We start from the raw sequence: 15,545 nt of genomic DNA on the forward strand, positions 1-15,545 counted from the left end.
AACAGGAACGACGAAACCTTTCAAACACTACCATACCAGCATACCTAAATTCGTCATTGTTACGGAGCCACAACACCATCGTACTTTTCCTCCTGAATCATCGTTGAGTAATCCGGATTTACACATTTCAAATTCGAATTTTACCTGGGTCCCTATCCCAACGCCGTCTTTTTGATTCTAAAATGTGAAGACATTCTTGATAGATTTAATTTTACTCTAAAAACAAAGCAGTATTCCCTGAGGATGTTGGTCCGGTAATGTGACAAGAACTTTCGAACATTCACGATACCAAATCTATGCATCATCTAGAAATTAATGTATTAATGAGGAGTAAGGTAGCCGGGCACCCACAAAGGCGATATACTAATCATCAAATATAAGATGCTGCATCACCTAGTCCCTTGAAAATTGAATGGTGGTCAGGATATATGGCGAGGCACTTTGAAATTCTGAGAGAGATGCATTCAGTCAGGTCTTACCTCTCTCATCATTCGCCGTATACGTATCTTATTAGAATCTTCACAACGCAAAAACTCGAATCTCCTCCTACATACGGCGTGTGACCCGGGTAGGTAAAGAGCCAATGAACTCTTCAGCCTGTTTAGTGTGCATCGCCTTTTCAATTGTTTCAATTGCTTCGGGCGAATGTGGAGAGGGCAAGTTCTCTGGATCCTGGCGATGCAAATGTTGCATGGATTACAAGTAAGCGCCCATCAAAGACCACAAACTACAGCTGAATGTACCATGCATCATGCAACATCATACATAACACAGCCCATTCGAGCATTCAAGGCAAAAAGCGCATCATGGTTCCTGTGTTCTGTGTCCAGACTGGTCCTGACGGGCCGCCATAATGCGATGCATTTCAAAAAGTCAAGACGATGCATATGTAGGAAACTAGGTCTCAATTGATAAAAACAAAGCAATGCTCCAAGAAATTTGAAGTCGATTTCGAATCAGCCAACTGAACATCATGAACGAAGATAACACCAAGAATCACCAGAGAAGTATTCTCGAACAAGCTCCTGCAACACAGCTCCTGTTAGAACGTTACAGATGCTACACAACGCAAGAATTACTTGAGTCTCTGGATCTAAAACTGGCATTATTGGAGACAATGAATAGTTTGAATGTTCTGATGATTTGGAGGGACGATTTCAATGCCAACATCAATATTTTAAACGAAAAGGCGATCGCTGCTTTCCATGAAAAATACAGCTCCCTCCAATCAGTGGCTAACTCGCCGTCAATACATTCACAGAATCTCAATCAGTCTCGGAGATCCAAGAAAGCGTCAGGTCTACGGATATCTGAGATCATAGATCTGACTCTTGATTCCAATGAAGGCCGCGTAGACATTGGCGTGGGAAATTCCAGTGAAAAGGCCAGCAACTCGGCTGACTATTCCATACTTCATGAAGTTGCGCAAAGCACAATTATCACCGCACCACCACAAAACATTCAGAGTTCTGATCACTCATCGATCAATCAATATATAGGCGAGAAGCCCGTACTTTATGGAAGCGGATCAACAGGCCCAGAGCTTGCCATTCAGTATGCTGAAACCCAAATGCAAACCGCAAACTCAACGCTCAAGGCTCCATTTGATACTCAGCCTTTATGTTCCGCACCTCAAGAGATCTCGCTTCAAACAACATCTGGCTCTGAGACGGTGCCTAGCTTCACGAAAGCCAGAAATAAAGGCGATTCCCACCGGTGCAATGTTTGTTCCAAGACATTCACAAGGGGGACTACACTCCGTGACCACACAAGGAGTCATACAAATGAGAAGCCTTATAAGTGCAGTACCTGCAGAAAGGGTTTCCCAAGACACAAAGACTGTCGCCGCCACGAGCGCCTGCATGAAAATGCTAAGGAATTTCAATGTGGTGGTCAACTTGGAGATGAGCGTTATGGATGTGGCTGGCGCTTCACAAGAATGGATGCGCTCAAAGCACATTGGAATTCACTGAGAGGCTCTGGATGCTTGAAGCCAATATTTGAGCAAGTAAAAGAAGATATTTTCTATGCCAAAGATCTGATATGTGATTGCGGCAGTAGATTTGAAAGTGCAGATGCTTTTAGCACACACCTTCATGTTCCTTTGCAGTCAAATTGCTTGAGACTTGTAATCACGGGTCTAGCGAAAATCTTTGCATTGGAGGATTATGATGACCGGCAAAGAACGAAGTAAGTCGCCAGGATCGAGATTTCGCATTGCAAAGATATGGATGAGAGACTTACCACATCGGAGCATAGTGTTTGGGAATACGTTGAAGTTAATTGGGCATTGGAGGTTCGGGTTTATACTACATTTTAAATTTGGATTGAGGGCAGGCTCTGGTAGGAGAAGTGTTGTTTAATCGGAAGCTCTCATGTATCGAGAATGAGTGAAATTATCAGCAGGATTTTGATTGTAGTAGGGGTTCCATAAATTTTCAGGGGGTTTCACATGTAGAAATACATTATCATTTCATTGATGAAGTTTGATTTGGACATTGAAACATGATATCAATGAAATGAACATTGAGAATTGAATAATCAATCACATTCAACATGCATAGATGTGCTAATCGAAAGTGTGTACAAATATAGATGCCTTGTCCTGACATCACCATATAATTGTCTTGCTTCCCCATCATCTCTCTCATCCTCCTGTCCGCTGGCCATTTACACAATTCCCCTAGACGAATCTGACTCTATCGGTACGACTGTCTAATGTTTGAATCTACCACCATCAACCAGAGCAACCTTTCCTCAGCTCTTCTTTGCTTCGCTTGGCTCACCTCCACTGATAGACCAGTCCTAGATTACAGGACCCTTTTACTTTAGCATCTTTTGAAGATATTCGAGAGTAGCAAGAGATCGTGCCCCTCTCCCAACCGACTTCTCATAAATTTGCTTCAGCTTATCTACCGACGTGATTCTAGCCTGCGGGATCTTAAACCCGTAGTTCGTAACAGAATGTCCTGGGTTCTCTACACATCTGATGATCTCGTCGATACAAAAATCACGACTCTCAAGCTTCTTCTTTTGTTGCAAGGTAGCGTGCTGCTCAATCATGGTTTCTGCTAGTAAGTGCGGCAACTGCCTTACTGTTGATGCCATTGTGGTGTGCTTCTGGCTACAAATACACGGTTCATCCCGTGCAATCCATAAAGTGCTGATCTCTCGAAGCGATGATGTTATCCAACGGAGACCTCGATTGTTCCTGCGAGGGCCATTGTGCACTTTCATACACACTATAGCAGATTTGATAGAATCCAAATCATTTTTAACACCCCTGTTGAAATTTCGTGTGCGTGAGCGGAGCATTGTTAGAGCGTTCAGGTTGTTGAAATAAAATGTATCCGGAGCACGACGATGGTCTATAGCCATGTAGATAGGTGCGCCGCCTATTTCGCGGCCAAATACTGGGCGGTAGTATTTCAATCCTACTTCTCTAGCATCTCCGCAGGTGTGGAGAAGGCTTGGAATTTGATAATGGGCCACGAGTGATGTGATTTCAGTGTCGGCGGAAACGCTATTTCTGTGAATGTATGCGGGACCTCGATGGTACTGATTGACTTGCGATTGTTCATTGATGGGGTGGACTTTGGTATCTATCGTAATAATTTTCGCATCAATGTCTGCAGCGGCCATCTTCCATATTTCAAGCTGAAGCTCCTTGGGAAGCCATCGAAACATGTAAAAACGATCTGTGGGAGTTTTACGTCGCTGCCGGGCCTGCTTTGGAGTCAGTAGTCTGCACAAAATGATTTCCGATGTTCAATACACAAGCAAAAGAGAGAAGCTATTGATGGATCGCACTCCATACTCAAACACCTTATATCCTCCCAGCTTCAAAGATCTCATGTTGGAGTGCGATTTGTTCTGACCACCATCACATAGTAGGAAAATACATACCTTAGAGTTGATAGGTTCTTGAACAGCATTACCTGAGTCCTCGGAGGTGGCAGGTATAGCATAGTGATGCAAATTCAGACAAACGCGCTTCTTTGGGGGTAAACAATTCATTCTGTCTCTCTGAGATGCGAGAAATGATAGGGTCAAAAAACGGGAGAAGTGAGATGGATTTGAAAATGATTTTGCGAAGCTCGAGTGTCATTTAAGAATATGAAATTGTAGCTATACAAGCCCCTCAACTTAAGGTTTACAGTGTTGTATTGATAGTGAGTTGATACATCTTTGGTCCAAATTTCTTTCAGAAATTGAGGTGCAATAGATTGTACGGCCGAAAAGTGAATATTTCCTCATCTATTCTAGCGACAGTATACCGTTAGAAGCAACTACTGGCAACCACAACCACAGCCTCGACAGCTTTGTTAGGCCATTTTTAATACAATTCGGTTGACTTCGATCAATTGGATCCCCTCAAGCATCAAGTGTATACAATACAACTGGACATATTGCAGAGATCAGACAATGACAGCCCAAACAGTGACAATATGATCAGCAGTTATTATGCAAAAGTCGAGATGATTCCTTTGCGTCATTGCTACTGTTTACAATATGCAGAGAGAAACGCGGAAGTTTTCGCACTCAGAGTTTCAGTCACTTTGAAGTTTTTCAACATGATCTTTTGCTTTTGAGGTCCTTGAAGAAGTTCTCACTAGAAGTTCCGATGGAACCTGACATCGTCTCTTTATGTTTGATGGCATTTCTTTTCTTGGTGCCAGATAAGCTTGTCTCTTGAGGTTGCGTTGCACTTGCTATTGCTGAGAGTTCGAGAAGGCCCAGTTGAGTTGATTCCGAGAGAAGGCCCAAATATATGAGTAGGGATAGGAGAAAGGGGACTAATGTTTGATTGAGCAAGCAGCAAAAGCTTCATAACAGAGGAATACATTTGCCACTAGATGATCGAGGTAATTGTGGATGATGAGGCCAACTTCTCAACTCAAAAAGACGTGCGCCGAACTCTATTTCATTCGGGGAGAAGTTGCTTCGAGTGAACAATCCCATCGCGTACCATGAGACGTTTGATGACGTTGAATTTGAGTTGCGAGTTGGCTCGTAGTTCACGCCCAGATTTAAGACAAGCTTCCTTGGCGCCAATACTCATCGTACCAAGACTAAACAAGTCTGATTCGATTGTCTGGGCAGATGCAAAGTTCTGAATGTACCCGCATCATTCAAGTGGATGGAGAATGACTAGAGAGCGTTCGGTGGGAGAGGATTATTCGGACCTATCCCTCCCCCTTTCCACTTACCTCGGTCGTTTAAAATTGGGAGGAATATGTTATCCGGGTCGATACTACGCGCCACTTGAGAGTACTCAGGTATATATATATAGTACATAACTACTGTAGCAACTCGTATTAGCGAGATTGGTTAGAACACCTTATCTAAATTAGAAACGAGTCCGATCGTATCTCTCTCTCTCTCTCTTCGCGTATTTTACATATCATTTCATAGATGTTGACAATAAACCTTATGATAAACTGCTCGAACCCCGTGATCCCCCGCGCCACTTCTCTACCTTATCAAGTCGCACGGGTCACATCAATCCTTGCACGCCAGCCCTTTGGTCACTGCATTGACAAAACACGATACGATCTCGTTTCCTTTATCAGAAGTCAGGACATGTCAAGTTGTCAAGTTGCCAACCAGTGTTTCGTTACACTAGAACGTTTCCTCTTTTCCTCATCACAACATGAGCCGTTACTCCGGCCATCCGCATGATCCTTTTCGTGGCTCTACTCTCCAACTATTGCATTGTACTCCAAATGCCACTCATACCAGTGTCTTATCTGCTTCCCTCCATTTTCGAACCCAATAGCAAACAATATGTGGTGGTCTTTTAAGGTTCTCACGATTTCCATATCAGAAAATTGGATGTGGCTTACCTTTCGTATCACCACTATCTCCCGAACCCTGCCCTAAGGTTTGAATCTGGATCCATTTCCGTCCAACAAGATTGGATATATTCCATTAGTAGTATGGTGGTCCTTCCAGAACGTGGTATACGGCGTGCGCCGATGGATTCATTCCAAGTATCCAATAATTACCCCAACTTAAAGATACTCTTTCTTTTTTGTTCCTTGTGAGCTTTACCTTTACCATACTCTTGCTATCCTGTGCCTCCCTCGGCCAATTGCAAGTATGGGAATCGGAGCACCCGCGATATTTCCCCATCCGTACCTTGCTCCACTAACCACAAAATACCTTCCTGATAAAGATTTGCCAAGAAGGAACCAACCAGGACGCTTATCTACACGAGCCAGTGAAGATCACCAAACACTTGCGAAAAAGCTCCCATCTTCGTGAGTTCTTATCAGGCTTCCTACGTACAGCTCACCTATTGTTTTCCGTTCAATTGATTCGTCCCAAGATATGGGAGGCACCCCTCATGAGTTAAATTAATTTTCTAGAATGTCAAGCCTTGGCTTTCCGTTGCATACATATGTAACTAGGTCGTGTCCCCCCTCTGATTGTCCTACCCGTCTCAGAAAGTTTTCATCTTTTTCATTCTGCTTCCCTAAATTTACAACCTTGGAGCAATGTCGGACTTCGTCCATGGTGATCAGGCTGATCTGAAACATGCTCACCATGTTAAACATTCCCATGATCTGGAGAACGGCCGCCTCGAAAAAGACCTTGATCCTGCTGTGATCGCGGCTGGCAGTCATAAATCCGAGGGCGACTCTGAGGAGATAGTCTTGGCTAGACAACTTCGAGAGAAAAAAGGCTTCCTGCGTAGTCTGCGACGTGGTGAAGAATGGCTCGACGAAAAGCTGGGAATCGAAACGCAAGGTATTGATAGGATACACGAAGAAGACAAGCAACCTCCGTCAATCCTCAACGTCTTCTTTCTCTGGTGGTCTCTCACAATGCATGTTGGTACCATACCAATTGGCCTTCTTGGCACGGATCCCGAAGTCTATGGTCTCTCCCTCAGCCAAGCAGTTGGCGCCATTATTGTTTCAACTATTTTGGGAGCCGCTTGCACTGCATATACTGGTACTCTCGGTCCAAAGGTAAGTGTTCTGGACGCGCACTCCGTATTTTTTGAATACTGCTAACGAGTTTTAAGCTTGGTCTCCGTGCAATTGCATGCTCTCGATATTCCTTCGGTTTCTACGGTGCAAAACTCTGCTCAGTTCTCAATGTTGTCATCGGTGGAGGTTTTGCCGTGGTCAATATTGTGGTGGTGGGTCAGATTTTGGCTGCCGTCTCCGATTACACCATGACAATCGTGGTGGGAATTATCATCATCGCAGTCATCAGTTATATTGTATCAATTTTCGGGTTCAGAATCATTCATACATGGGAGAAATACTCTTGGATCATGACATTCATTATCATGTGTGTCTTGATTGGCCAGGTCGCTCCCAAGATGGAGCCAAGTCTCCCATCCGAGGTTTCTGGCCTTAGTTTCTCAGGCTCTTGGCTTAGCTTCTTCGCTGTATGCTTTTCTTCCGCCTCGGGATGGTGCTCAATTGCTTCAGATTACTACTGCAACTACCCTGCCAATACCAAGGGCTGGAAAATCTTCTTCCTTACCATCTTGGGAATTTCCCTTCCAACGATCTTTGCAACTATTATCGGTGCATGTCTGGGAAACGCGGCACTGGCTTCATCAAAAAATCCAACCTGGGCAACAGCATATGAAGACCATGGACTTGGTGGTCTTCTTCTAGAGTCTTTCCACCCGTTCCGATTTTCCAAGTTCTGCCTTGTCCTATTGGTTTTCTCAGTCATCGGTAACAACGTCGCTGTGAACTACTCTAGTGGTCTTGGTCTTCAATTGCTTGGTCATTATTTTCATGCAATCCCAAGATTTATCTGGTCGTTTGTCAATGCTCTTGTAATTGCTGTTCTCGCAATTGCTGGTAGAGCACACTTATCCAGTATCGTCAGCGACTTTGTCTCTCTACTTGGATATTGGACGGTTTCTTTCACATTTATTCTCTTAATAGAAGATAAATGGTTCCGTCGTACAGAAGGTTACGATCTGAACTCTTGGGATAGACCCGCCAAACTACCATGGGGCTTGGCTGCTGTTATGGCTCTTTTGGCTGGTTATCTGGGTGGTGGTCTGCCTGGCATGGCTCAGGTTTGGTATGTCGGTAAGTAACAATCACTACTTTCTTCCAGTACATTCAACATACTAACACTACAATTAGGCCCAATTGCAGCTAAATTTGGACCCTATGGAGGTGATGTTGGAATCTTCTTAAGTGGTGTCTTTACTATCGTGACGTATCCTCCACTTCGATGGTACGAGCGTAAGATCACTGGTAGGTAGACCAAGAGTTGAATACCTGTTAGTTACCTAAATAAAATCAATTCTCTTTCCTATTTGAATAATTCATCAATAAAATATATATACATATTTATTCTTGGCAATATGAAGTGATCACCTACTTCCAAAAAAACAGAACAAATTCCATCCTACCTAGAGTCTTGAAGTCTTGGCTAGATGAACCTATCTCGAGCCTATGTACCGGTTAAGTAGAGAACATTTATCGCTGAAATTCTTGGTACCCCTCATATCACTCAACGGCAAAACACCCCTCCTTTCCAACGCAGAATTTTCATAACACATTATAACTCAACATAACACAACACATACATGCCTATCATTTAAGAAACCTTCCATTCCGCTTCAACCTCTTCCATGCAGTATTCCACTAACCCATGCCATCCCCGTAACACCAAGCTTCAATCCACCTTCCTGCATCCTCCCGCCATCACGCAGTTCATTTTCCCCACCGGATCAACAAAATTGTGGAATCTAGCGTCGCACGCTGCAGTTTCAATCCACCAAGCATAGGCAATCCAATTGTAAAAGGAAGGTCACATGGCGTGGAGTTCTCGTGCTGCGGCCCTGCTCGGCTTCGTGCATACGGGTTTGTCATTTTTCATTTGTCACGTTGTGGTGCATGAAACTGTTGGGAACTGGGTATGTTAATGAATGTTTAAATACGCATGTGCGCATGTATGTATATATGTAGGGAGATTAAAGGGAATGGGCTCTAGAGATGGTTTGTAGGAGGTCGGTGGTACATGCAGAGTTGTTCTTCCGACGTGCCGAGATTGACCGAGGAGGGGGTGAAAAAGGGAGAGGCATCTAATGCACGAAGCAATGAATTTGGGTCAGTCAAATGGATTGAAAGAATGGACTGATTTACGAAGAATACTTAACCGCGCGAAATTGGAGACGGAATTTCGACTGAGAAGAAAGAAGTATTGATGCAGCATGTGATATGATTCGTTGAGATGGATGAACAAGGTTATAGAAAGCCATCCTCGGCACGAGCTGAGGGTGCGAGGTTTCACAGGCGATATCTCGAGATGTGGCGCCCAGTTTTGAAAAACTGAAATATGCGAACCTTCCATTTTACAAGTATATGCTCGGATTTCCTCACGGCTGTGCTCTTCATAGCCAGACCTATTTTTCGGAGTTTGGGTTTCCAGAGGAGATACGTATAGACAAGTCAATAGCAAAAGACGAGAAGAAATAAGCTCATTAATTCGTTTTATCGTTTTGTATGGCACACTTTTAATATAGTACAAGGCTAAGGGCAGCTCATCTGCTTAGCCATGGGTATTTTCCTTCTCAAACTCCACGCAAAAGCAAATATGATTGATTCCATTAACCTCAGAAACTCTATCCGTTACTTCCCGGGGTAGGAGTATGTCCTACGCTCCCACTCCCATTTCTTCTCATCAAGTTCGGAAACATTAAAGATCCATCCAGATCGTCCATATCAGGAACATCGCTCAAATCACTCTCATCATCTGCACTATCGTGTACACTGCCTGGTGCTGAACTATCCTCTCTTCTTGCGCTTTGCTGGGGTGCTGCAACAGGTATCTCGATTCTGGGGGCAGACGAAGTAATAGGCGATGCATTTGAAGGCAAAACAGAAGATGACGCGGCATTCTTAGGACGATTAGGGGCAGCAGGTCTAGCTGCTTCAGCGGCACGGTTGATAGATTGCTCAGCTCTTGTGATTACTGCCTTACGGTTGATACCGAGTTTGCGAGGTCTGGGCACCTCAACAGAAGGAAGCGGGGTAGAGGCATCCGTATTGGTAAGAATATGATTGAGAGTCATCGGACCCGACGGTCTTGTTGCAGCTTCTCCGTCAATTTGGGATTGGGTCAATGCCGTAACGTCTATTGCAGGAGTGTCCCTGACGACCTGAATATAAAGGACTGCCCAGATATCATTGATCATATCGTCGATTGGAGTTATCTTCGCAAGACCATTGTTGAGTTTCTTCAACTCAATAGTCTCTCGCAAAGCATCAAGAGCTGGGTGTGAAAGACTACCATCTCTGATAGAATCGTCTAGGCGTTGTGAGTAGGCCTCCCACACCTCCTGGGAGATTCCTCTGAAGACTTCGTCGACATTAGCAGGTATAGCAGCAGCTTTACGAATCAGCCTAAGATAAATTGTACAACATTCATTCCAGACATCGCCAAATTTGAAGTAGTCCACTGCCCGCTTCCTGACACGCTTAGCTAACAATTCCATATTTGGTTTATCGTCAGTAAGAAACAAGAGCCTGGCCATGAACAGAGCATAACGTCGCATGTAAACAAAATGTCTTCCTGGTCTTTCCGCTTCTGGTTTCCAAACTTGCATAGACATGGTTTTGGTGAATATAGACTCTCGAAATTCACTGCGAGCCAAACAAGCTTTTTCGTAATCCGGATTAGACTCATCGTAAACGACGTTAGCTACACGAGCAATCATACGATGATGCCAGTGTGGCTTGTCTAAATTCCGTAACTGGCGGAAGCAAGCAAGAATAAAGATTTCCCAATCTTCTTCATTTTCAATCACAAAAGGATCTCCCTTCCGTGGACCATATGGTCGGTCTTGTAGAAGCTTAGCGGCATCTTGAAATTCCATTTCTCCTCGCGCTACCAGTTTATGAACAAGAGAGGCAAGCTTATAATGTGGTTCCAGGATGGGCTCCTGACTGCTTTTACTTGGTTTCGGGCATGTTTCTATGGCACGAATGAACGTATTCAAGACCATCTCCATGGTGGGTACATTGGGCTGATAATATTCTTCCTGTGCGGCCGCTATCATTTTCCACTGGCATTTTCCCAGCATAAAATGATTCCTAAATATATTAGCATTCAATTTGACGCGAGTATGGAAATAAACTTACATCCAGAAATCTGGCCGATCCGCGAGAGAGCGCTTGAATAGTTCCGCTGCATATTTCCACAACTTGTATTTACTCATTTCCTCGAAAGGCGTCTTCTTGTACATCCCTATTTGTTCCCCGCTCATATGTTTTTCTTCGCCTACCCAGAACACTTCCATGCTGAAAGGCTCTCGAGATGATGCATACAAGCGCATTCCAAAATCATGATACATGTCAGACAGCTTTTCAGCCGTTCCAAATGAACTATCCGCGCAACGCATTGCTGTAGAGAGCGCCATAACATAACAGTGAATAGAAGACTTCTGCAAACGAACCAAAAGTGGTCTATCACCGTTCATTTTATCTGCGCTCCATAACACCTCTTCCTCTAGCTCCAGATCATAGCATTGCGCAAGTCTGTACCACGCTTCCCAGTGATCCGCAGTATATTGCAGCTGAAGCTTCATGAAATGTGCTGCAAAATTCAAGTCATCCGTTTGGGAGCCAGCACTGGTTCGCTTCGTTGAACGGTATTTTGTCAGAGCAAGCATACCTAAGAGATAATACCAACCTTTATCGGCAAGAGGGCTTTCTGGGGTATGTACAGAAATGAAATCAATCTCTACCTCGCCTCTCATGGCTAGATAAAAGTCGAGAGGACGGATTGGAGTTTTCAGATACTCCGTGATATTTCTTGAGTTATGTAGCATGGTAGGTGTTTCTTTGGGCTGACCGACAGCAGTTTGCATCTTTTCAATTGTGGGCTTGAGTTCGTGCTTCATAAGATCTTTCATTGGCATGTTGTTCGCAAGTGAGATGACTTGTTCTGCAATATTCATGACAGTTCGTCGATCCAAGTTTTCTCTAGGACAACCATGATCATCGAGCAGAAATGTGCCTACACCTAATTTGATGCCATATAGATCAAACAATACCTGGCCCAGATAGTCTTCCCATCTGTCAATGTACTTAAAACGGGACATTTCTTGCTTCATCATCTTAAGGAAAATTTTGTTCGAGACCTTGCAACACTTTCTCAAGCCTAATGAATAGTGGACTAGCGCAAGGAAATCCGCTAGATCATTATCAGGAGTTGGAAAGAGATCACGATTCTGAGTTGTAGCTTCTTTGACCATAGCATACTGTAAAGCCCACGTCCGTACTTGCATTTCCTTGACCTTGTTCGCAAAATTGTTAAACGATCCAAACATAGAGTAGACCCCAGTCTGTGGAAGTGAAATACTTCCAACACTAATTTCGTCATCGAAGACTGCCGCGGCGTGAAGAATACGGCTTAATTGTGCCAATGCGGCGCATGTTGATTTAATATGGCGGTCGTCGATAATTTCAAAGCAGGTTGTAGCTTCGTTAAGTGCTGTAGTCAATGCTGGAACCAATAGCTGATCAAGAGCCTTGAATAATACCAGCAACTTATGGCGACGAGTCTCTTCATCACATTTCAAGTAACCCTCACTTCTAAACTCTGCCACCAGTATCTCGATACATTTTAAGCTACATGAAAATACTTTGGTCTTGTATCCGATGCTGGCATATGCTTCGCTCAGACGTTGCCACAGAAAAAGACGAAGTGATGTGCTTCCACTGTCCAAGAATTTCCACATGTCACGCAATATCGCTGGTGTAGTATCTTTAATCTTGGAGATCTCGCTGTCTTGAGAATCAGCAATCTCCATTTCTAAAGACTGAGATGTGGATTCTGGATCCAAAACTGGCTCGAGCGTTTGGATAATTGCTAACGGGTCAGATTTATCGGGCTGGAAAAGATTTTGGAAGAATTCCATCGTTGTCAGGCTTGAGACCTCTCGATCTGCCGCCGATGTGGATATTTCAGGTATGACGGCATTGTTCGGAAGTAAAATTGGTGGTTTTCCAGCCTTGTCGAGAATATCTCGAAGGCTAGTCCAGAGAAGAACTTTATGCTCGCGTGAAACTTCTTCAGGAACTGTGGCATAAAAGACTGAAGCCCACAAATACCTTAGAGACAGTTCATCATCCTGCTCAGAATTCCGGCTACGCATCACAAAAGCCGAGAGATCTGCCCAACGATCAAGCCTATCCTTTGTCATAATTCTGATATCCATTCCAACCATACTATCTGCATTGGTAATGCGTGTATAGACGTCGAGGTGAAGTTCAAATATTGTTTCTGTTATCTCCTCTATCTGTGATAGGTGGGTGGAAGCTTCGCCAGATGAGCGACTTAATTCCAACTCTGACTGAACGCGATCGAAAATATCTGCGTCAAGGAAACTGATCATCCGAACAGTGGCTACTTTCAGTTCAGCACTCCATTGACGCTGTAGATAAGTTGCTAGAACAGTGCGAAGCCATTCAAAAACTACATCTTGTAACGGCATCCAATCTTTTTCGATTTTTTGTGCAAAATGTGATATCCCACCGAATTCTGCAAATGGCGGTGGTTTGCTGTTTATATTTTGTGATGCCGAATTTGAATGTTCGAGAAAAGCCGACAAGCCAGCATTCGCACTACCTCCAGAAGTTCCTAGGATGTCAGCGACATTAGCGTTTTCAAACACTGCTGCCTTAGCTTCGTCCCAAGATTTCATGATATCACGTAGATCTCTAACTGCAGTGTTGGTTCGGATATCATCGCGCTCGGTGGCTTTATCAATCGCCAAAGCTACTTGGAGCTCTTCACGGGTCCCTAAATCTTCAACGCCTATTTTCTGGAGCACATTCCCAACAAATCTGAAAACATCATCGTCAGCACGAGAAAACGTCCTAAGCTGTTCGGCATATTGAGCTGCTGGGTCGACGGGAGTTTCAGTAGTAGTAATTTCGCGATTTCTGATACGCCTGCTACGCTTGTGGGTGCTGTTTTCCTCTTCTGGGGTGTCGCGCAAGCCAGCAGCAGACTGAGACCTTTTTCTTGTAGGCAAAGCTGCATCAGGGAGTTGTGCAGAAGCTGTTCCAGCAGGCTCGCCGGTCCTTTCATCAGAATTATTGGTAGTAGGTGTGCCATTCCCAAGACTTTCGACTATCGGGGATATCGACATTACAGTGTCGACGACCTCTGGTTGATTTTCAACATGCTGTTCACCCAATATGGGCTCGGGGGAGAAGTACTGGTCCTCTCCTTGGGGTAAAGCAAGTATAACACCAACAACAGGAAGGCAAGTTGAAGCTTGGCATATCTCATGGCCAATAGCTGTCCATGACCTTTCTGGTACGTTGATAATTGCACGGCCTTCGAGAATCTGCAATGGTGCATCATTATCCATGCTCCTATTCAAGATTTTGGTGGGATTTGGCAGGAATGGATATGGATCAATGTGTTTCTTCAAAAATTGAGGCATTTCATTCTTTTTGTAGGGTCCCATTATTGGATGAGATAGAGATAATTCATCAGACAAAGATTCGAGTACACTCTTCAATTGCTCTCCCGCAAAACCTTCTTCTAAAGATTGAGGTTCAACTTCAGCAATGGTTGGATCGTCATCAACCTCGACAGCAGCCTCAAGACAATATCGAGCAATTCTCTGACTCCCAAGCATGGCTCCAATACGAGCTGCTCGTCTCCATAGCTCGGTATCCGATTCATCACTGGCTAGAGCACGTCCGAAATCATCCATTGAAACTTTGGCTTGTAGATCTAGTGTTGCGGCATCATCCATCACGCCATTCGAGTTTCGCAGGCGAGCCTTAACACAGTCCAAAATGAATTGTCCATGATTTTTGTATGCGAGGTAAAGGATTTGAGGTAATGTGCTGGATGTGCCATCCGCGACAGCTTGGCCGATATCGAGTTCAATAGGTATGGCAGAGTCGGCATACTCAAGTTCGGGATGCTCTTCGAGTCTTGTAAATTCAGTGACAGCTTCTGGGTAGCTGAAGATTTCCGATTGAAATAAATTCTTGTAGGCTTCGGCAGCTTCTCGATAGAAAGGAAGACCTTGGGCATGTAGCTTAAGCGCAGCTGTGTAGAGCTTAAGAGCATCTTCTATTTGAATCTCTCTCGTGTTATCGATCTCATCATAGCTTTGATCGTCTGGTTCGATGTTTAATGCGGTAAAAGTCGCCATCTTGACGAAAGAACCGCGACGGTGTGCTGCTTAAAAGGTTAAAAACAATGAGGTCTCGTTATTTATTGTATACGCGACGCCATATTGCGCCGTGTACAAGTGTCACGGATTTCGACGTAGCAGTCTGGCCAAATGATTAGATAGGATACAGTATTGCCCGTTTCGCGCTCTTGTCCAGCTTTTCGACACAATGCGACACAAGTTGTGATTATGTGTTTGTCGAACTTCAATTTGCACAGGACGGAGAGCTTTCGGGGTCTAAGTTCGTATTCGTACGATAGGTGTTGATATCTATTTTAGCTATCGTGTCGAAACAACGCGGAAATCACAGTGAACATTGATTGAATGGGTGAATACTCGTAGGTAGGTA

At 44.2% G+C, this 15,545-nt stretch overlaps 5 protein-coding genes across 5 annotated transcripts; 2 read left to right on the plus strand and 3 right to left on the minus strand.

Moving 5' to 3' along the window:
• Positions 1-973: 973 nt before the first annotated feature.
• Positions 974-2,194, plus strand: EAF02_004534 (uncharacterized protein; the record flags this gene model as incomplete). Its single annotated transcript, XM_038900582.1, has 1 exon — positions 974-2,194. One exon carries the CDS (start codon positions 974-976, stop codon positions 2,192-2,194), a length of 1,221 nt encoding a protein of 406 aa, XP_038759094.1.
• Positions 2,195-2,823: 629 nt separating this feature from the next.
• Positions 2,824-4,017, minus strand: EAF02_004535 (uncharacterized protein; the record flags this gene model as incomplete). Its single annotated transcript, XM_038900583.1, has 2 exons — positions 2,824-3,726; positions 3,907-4,017. The coding sequence occupies 2 exons, from the start codon at positions 4,015-4,017 to the stop codon at positions 2,824-2,826; spliced, it is 1,014 nt and encodes a 337-aa protein (XP_038759095.1).
• A 552-nt stretch (positions 4,018-4,569) lies between these two features.
• EAF02_004536 (uncharacterized protein) lies at positions 4,570-5,298 on the minus strand (the record flags this gene model as incomplete). The annotated part of the gene is made up of 3 exons (XM_038900584.1): positions 4,570-4,796; positions 4,845-5,057; positions 5,211-5,298. 3 exons carry the CDS (start codon positions 5,296-5,298, stop codon positions 4,570-4,572), a joined length of 528 nt encoding a protein of 175 aa, XP_038759096.1.
• Positions 5,299-6,500: 1,202 nt separating this feature from the next.
• On the plus strand, positions 6,501-8,248 carry EAF02_004537 (uncharacterized protein; the record flags this gene model as incomplete). The annotated part of the gene is made up of 3 exons (XM_038900585.1): positions 6,501-6,977; positions 7,034-8,069; positions 8,127-8,248. The coding sequence occupies 3 exons, from the start codon at positions 6,501-6,503 to the stop codon at positions 8,246-8,248; spliced, it is 1,635 nt and encodes a 544-aa protein (XP_038759097.1).
• A 1,365-nt stretch (positions 8,249-9,613) lies between these two features.
• Positions 9,614-15,175, minus strand: EAF02_004538 (uncharacterized protein; the record flags this gene model as incomplete). Its single annotated transcript, XM_038900586.1, has 2 exons — positions 9,614-11,084; positions 11,133-15,175. The coding sequence occupies 2 exons, from the start codon at positions 15,173-15,175 to the stop codon at positions 9,614-9,616; spliced, it is 5,514 nt and encodes a 1,837-aa protein (XP_038759098.1).
• Between the last annotated feature and the right edge of the window lie 370 nt (positions 15,176-15,545).

Source organism: Botrytis sinoallii, assembly GCF_014898435.1.
Source record: "Botrytis sinoallii strain Bc 23 chromosome Unknown BSIN_007, whole genome shotgun sequence".
Lineage (NCBI taxonomy): Eukaryota > Fungi > Ascomycota > Leotiomycetes > Helotiales > Sclerotiniaceae > Botrytis > Botrytis sinoallii.